General features: G+C 28.4%; 1 protein-coding gene across 1 annotated transcript; it reads right to left on the bottom strand.

The window, feature by feature from the left end:
• Positions 1–4,203: 4,203 nt before the first annotated feature.
• On the bottom strand, positions 4,204–5,288 carry LOC140852829 (uncharacterized). Its single transcript, XM_073246388.1, has 2 exons — positions 4,881–5,288; positions 4,204–4,776 (listed from the first exon to the last, which is right to left on the bottom strand). Exons 1-2 carry the CDS (start codon positions 5,262–5,264, stop codon positions 4,204–4,206), a joined length of 957 nt encoding a protein of 318 aa, XP_073102489.1. The 5' UTR covers positions 5,265–5,288.
• Positions 5,289–5,844: the final 556 nt, after the last annotated feature.

The following is a 5,844-nucleotide window of genomic DNA, read 5'->3' as shown; positions in this document are numbered from 1 at the left end:
ATCCTCCGTAATAACTATGGAGCTCCCTTACTTGCCTAGCCTTTACCCGGGCACACTCATCCATAAAGGAGCATTGGGTCATAGGTTTCGTAACAGATCTATTCCTTTCTGCCCCGGAGCCCTTTTCCAGAATAATGTAAAAAAAAAATTTATTTATCAAAATATATTAAAATCAAATTTATTTATCAAACTAATGCAAAAGGAAAAAATGCCATTTTGAATGACATTTTTTTCCCTTCCACGTCACCCCACATTTCCACGGTGGCATCGTCCCAAAAAAAAAAAAAGGAAGAAACGCCATTCAAAATGGCGTTTTCCAATTTTCCCACCAAAAAAAGGAAAAAATCGTGAAAAAATGAGAAAATTAGTTTTTTTAAATTTGAAATTAATTAATAAATTAAAATTATAATTTTAATTGAAATTAAAAATATAAAGATTTGAATTTGTAATTCATTAAAAAAATTAATTTAGAATTTTTATTAAAAATATTTTTTAAAAGATGTCCAAAAAAATCTTAAGAAATAAAAAGAAAATTATCATAGAAAATTAAAAAAGGAGAAAGAAATATGAAAGAAATAAAAATATGAAATTTAATTAAAAAACATCATTCGAAATACTTGTCCTAAAAATATTTTAAAAAAAAATTTAAATAATAAAAAAAATTATAATTTTAAATTTAAAAGAAATAAAATTTTAGAGATTAATTGAAATAAAAATAAGCATTCAAATTACTTTGTCAAATTAAAATTAATTTATTTTAAAAATATTCAAAAAAAATGAAAAATAGGCTAAAAAATTTTTATAAAGACATAAAGAATTGAAAAAAAATAGAAATTATAATTGTAATTGAAGAACAAAGTTTATAATTTTTAATTTTAAGAAATAAGAATTATAATTTTAATAGAAATTAAAATTTACTTTTTAAATAACTAAATTAATTGAAATATAAATTTTTCAGAAATATTTTAAATAAAAAAAAATACGTAATAGAATATCAAAAAGATAAAAATGGAAGAAAACTAAAATTAAAATTTAAAATTATAAAAATTATAAATTAGATTAGAAAAAATATATCATAAAAGAATAAAATTAAATTAAATTAAATATAATTTCATTTTTAGGGTATTTTATAAATGTGACTTAAAAAAATTAAATTTGAATTAAATTTTGATAAAAAAAGAAATACATTAATAAGTTAAAAAATGATGAAAAGTTAAAAAGTTAAAAAGTTAAAATTTGTAAAAAGTCAGAAAAAATAAGAATTATAAATTTAAAATTTTAAAAAAATAAAATTTTAAAGATTAAGTGAAATAGAAATATTTTTTAAAATTAATTTCTCAAATTAAAATTAATTTAATTAAAAAATTTTCTAAATAAAATATAAAAATTGCCTAAAAAAATTTCATAAAAAGATAAAGAATTGAAAAAAAATAGAAATTCTAATTATAATTGAAGAACAAAGTTTATAATTTTTAATTTTAAGAAATAAGAATTAAAATTATAATTGAAATTAAAAATAATATTTTAAATAACTAAATTAATTTAAACATTAATATTTAAAAAATATTTTAAATAAAGAAAAAAAAATACGTAATAGAATGTCAAAAAAATAAAAGTGGAAGAAAAATAAAAATAAAAATAAAAATTATAAAAATTATAAAAAAAAATATTTCATAAAAGAATAAAATGTAATAATTAAATTAATTACAATTTGTTTTTTCGGGTATTTTATAAATGTGACTTAAAAAATTTTAATTTGAATTAAATTTTGATCAAAAAATAAATACATTAAAAAGTTAAAAAATGAAGAAAAAAAATCATAATTTTATCAGATATGATTCTGAAGTCTCAAAAGCAAGAACAAAAGATGTGTAATCTATTAGAGGCAATTTCAATATTTTTGGAAGCGTATTTTCTAAGAAAAATAGATTTATATTTTTTAGTCAACCCCATGAATCGACTCATGGCTAAAAAAGTTTAACGGCACGTAAAATTTTTGGCTGCCACACTCTGTGAGTCGACCCCTTGACTTTCTTTATGGTAATTTTTATTTTTAAAATTTTTTAAAAAGAGGGAGAGAGAGGAAGAGAGAGAGAGGAGGCAGCTCACCGCGGTGCTGTAGGAGAGACGCCGGAGAAGGGAGAAGAGGGAGAAGAGGGAGAAAGGAGAAGAGGGAGAAGGAGAGAAGAAGGGAGGAAAGGAGAAAACGTCGTTCCCTTCGGCATTTTTTTATTCTTTTTCTTTTCTTAAAATTTTTTTAAATTTTTTTCATAATTTGTTTAATTATTTTTTTTTAATTTATTAAATTTTTTAATGAGGATAGTAATTTGAATGATAATTTTTAATTTAAATTAAAGTTAATTTTTTATTTTAAATTATAATTTCTATTTTATTACCATTTTTTCTCTTTTATTTACTATTTTTATGATATATTTATGTTGCTCCTAGATTGATTTTGATGATTACAAAGCAGATTGAAGGGATACAAATATTTTTTATTTGAAAAAGTCTTTATGCTCTTCAGGGGCAAAAACGTAATTTTATCAAAATCCTGATTTGATAGTATCATTTGGTAGAACAAATGATTTGTGATCTATTGGTGAAAATTTCATTATTTTTGGACTTATATTTTTAAAGTTATGAATGTTTTAAGTGCATGAGTCGACTCATGAGTCAACTCATGGCACAATGAGCTGCTTGGCACGCTGAAATTCCTATTGGCACGCTGATTTTCTGGCTTGGCACGACCTGTGAGTCGACTCATGAGTCGACCCACAAGGCATGAGTCGACTCATGAGTCGACCTCTGCTGGTTTGGGCCAAAAAATCCAGAAACCCACATTTCTGGCTGTTGCAACAGAGGTCGACTCATGAGTCGACCCCTGAAGCATGAGTCGACTCATGAGTCGACCCCTGCGACGGGAATTGTCCGCAATGGCTAGTTTTTAGCCCGTTTTAGTTGCTTTTAATACTCACTTTAAGTGCTCTAACGGTTCTTTTTCTGCCTAGAATGTTTTCCTTTGTTTCTTAAACCTATAAAATGTTTGAAAAGGTGAAAAACAAGGGAGAAATAAGTGGACTAAGTTGGGATAGCTAGTGTCGGAGTTTCCGACATTTGTATTCGGGTTGCATACAAGTATAGTAGTTTGAAATTCTCAAGTAGGAGCTTGGGGAGTGGATGTAGGTGCAAGGTTGGCACCGAACCACTATAAATCCTTATGTTTGTGGTGTGCTTTATTGTTTCTCTTTAATTCTTCATTATATCCTTGCGTTCTTGCTTTAGGTAATTAATCTTGAACTAAAGTCCTTCTCCTCATTCATCAAGCTTTTGACAAATACTTTTCATAAGTAATTAGTTAAGCTTAAAATTTTTAAAACACAATTCACCCCCCCTCTTGGGTTGCATAGCTGGGCAACAATTTATTTAATTTAATTTATAATTTTTATAATTTAAAAATATAATTTTAGTTTTCTTCTATTTTTATGATATATTACGTATTCTTTTTCTTTACTTAAATTTGTAAAGGAAGAAGGAGAAGATCGAGAAGGGAGAAGGGAGAAGGAGAAGGGAGAAGGAGGGAAAAAAGGGGTTTGGGGAGGGGAGAGAATGGCGTTTTCTCTTTTTATTTATTTTTTTTTTAAATTTCTTTACTTATCTATTTGTAATCTTTAATAAATAAATTTAATTAAATAATAAAAATAATAATTTAAATGATAATTTTTAATTTAAATTAAAATTAATTTTTTTTAAAATTTATAATTATAATTCTTATTTTATTATTATTTTATTATTTTTTTATGATATTTTTTTTAAATTTATTTTAAATATTTTATCATTTAAAATTATAATTTCAGTTTTCTTCCATTTTTGTCTTTTTAGCATTCTATTACGTATTCCTTTCCTTTACTTAAAAAAATATTTATTTTTTCTAAAATTCAATTCAAAAAGCAACATTTGATATATTATTATTTATGTTATAATTTTTATAGTCCTTTCAGCATAATATTTTCTCTCCTAATGTTCTGAGACACGTTCGAGTATGTGTATCCATATGCACCGATCATAATATCCAATCATTTAAAATTAAATAATATAAAATGAAATCAATATTTAATATTATTCAATAGAATAAAAATGTCAAACGTACAAAAAAAAAATAGTACAACAAAAATGTAAAAATACTAAATACAAATACAACAAAGACTAAGTCCCACAAGGACGTCGTGGCGCTCGTGGTCGCTTGGACCTTCTCAGGAAGGTCCTCGCCGGCTGCTCCTGCTGTGATGGCTCCTCTCCTATATCAGTGGAGGAGATCTGCTGATCATGCTGCTCAGGAATAACTGATGCTGTCGGATCATCTACGGACTGAGAGACCCGTTCAACTCTCTCATCTGGATACACGGATGGACCTGAAAAAAAAGTATCATACTCATGTGGCCAATTGGTACCCGGTGATGGCATCTGGGGGATGTAGGAAGAAGAAGATGCTGCCATCTGTGGATGAAAAGACGGTGGCATCTGTGCAGCATCAAATGATGACATATGCGGAATATGCGGTGATGGCATATGTGAAGCATATGGTGACGGCGTATAACTCATATCTGGCGCCCGAACTGCTCCATACCAAGGCGCACAGGTATGTGGATCAACACCAATCGCCACCAATGCTCTGGAACCTGTTCTCTCCATCTCCCGCAGTATCTGAATCCGCTCGTCCTCATCAGTCGTAGATAAAGCACGACGAGTGTCCAACACAAGATCCGACACAGAATCAGTCTATAAAATAAAAATAGAACTGTTAGTATAAAACAATCAGTATAGTGTACAATATAAAACAAAAATATAACACAAATAACATGAAGTAATTTTCGTAATCTTACCAAAAGACGTACAGTAGAACTCTCGCCCTCGTATCCAGAAACTGCATACTGAGACTGTCCAATGACTCGCACCGTAATGCTAAAAAACCAAGCCATGTAGTCATCAGTATATGAACGGCCTCTCAAAATAGGATCACCATGAACAATGTGATCTCGACGTGCATCCCAAATATCGATGTACTGTGCATGTCTAATACGCCAGTCGATACGAGCTCTCCCTCGTCGATCAATACGATGAAGTCCCTGGCTGGTATCAAACTGCTCTGGAATGCCCTGAGTCTGACCAAACTGCCGCAGGACACGATCGGGAAGATGCCACTCTACCACATCAAAACAAATAAGTGGCACCCTAGCAGTCCATATGTCGTGTCCAACTGTACACATCTGCGGCAGTATAGCCAATATCCCATCTGTATATGGCTCCCACAAAAACTGATATAATATAGTTAAAATAAAAAAAATTAATATAAAATTATAATAGATTATGAATACTGTAAATTGATATTTGTAAAAAATTCAAAATTTACCCGTCTAGATGTATCAACTAATGTATCCAACTGGCACCTATAAACCCGTGCCACTCTTGTCGATACGTGATGAACGTTGAATGCAACGTTCCATCTGTTTCACAATGTACTAATATTAAATAAATTTAAAATAATAAAATTTAAATAAAAAAAAAATATTTCGATACCTGTATCCTAATGGTCCGTCTAGTCTGAATGGAACATCAGGATCCTGCTGCTCTGATGGCATCTCGAGCAACTGTCGTCGTAATGGATTGATAGTCGGCATACGCTCCCATACCCAAATCTGCAAAATTTAAAAATTAAATAAATGATATATCGAATGTAAAATATAATTAAATATTAAAAATTAAAAAAATTAAATATCGAAAGTCCAAAAAATATAATTTAAAACACGAACATTGGAATTCACAGCTTGAAAAAAATTCCATGAAACA

Source organism: Elaeis guineensis, chromosome 12, assembly GCF_000442705.2.
Source record: "Elaeis guineensis isolate ETL-2024a chromosome 12, EG11, whole genome shotgun sequence".
Lineage (NCBI taxonomy): Eukaryota > Viridiplantae > Streptophyta > Magnoliopsida > Arecales > Arecaceae > Elaeis > Elaeis guineensis.
This window is presented reverse-complemented; position numbering and strand designations above follow the sequence as displayed.

What these genes read in the sequence shown, in the direction of transcription:
- LOC140852829 (XM_073246388.1), bottom strand. Translation starts at nt 5,264, where the DNA reads ATGTGTACAGTTGGACACGACATATGGACTGCTAGGGTGCCACTTATT. An exon ending in GTTCTACTGTACGTCTTTTG is followed by an intron (nt 4,777 to 4,880) that starts GTAAGATTACGA and finishes TTTATTTTATAG; the next exon opens with ACTGATTCTGTGTCGGATCT.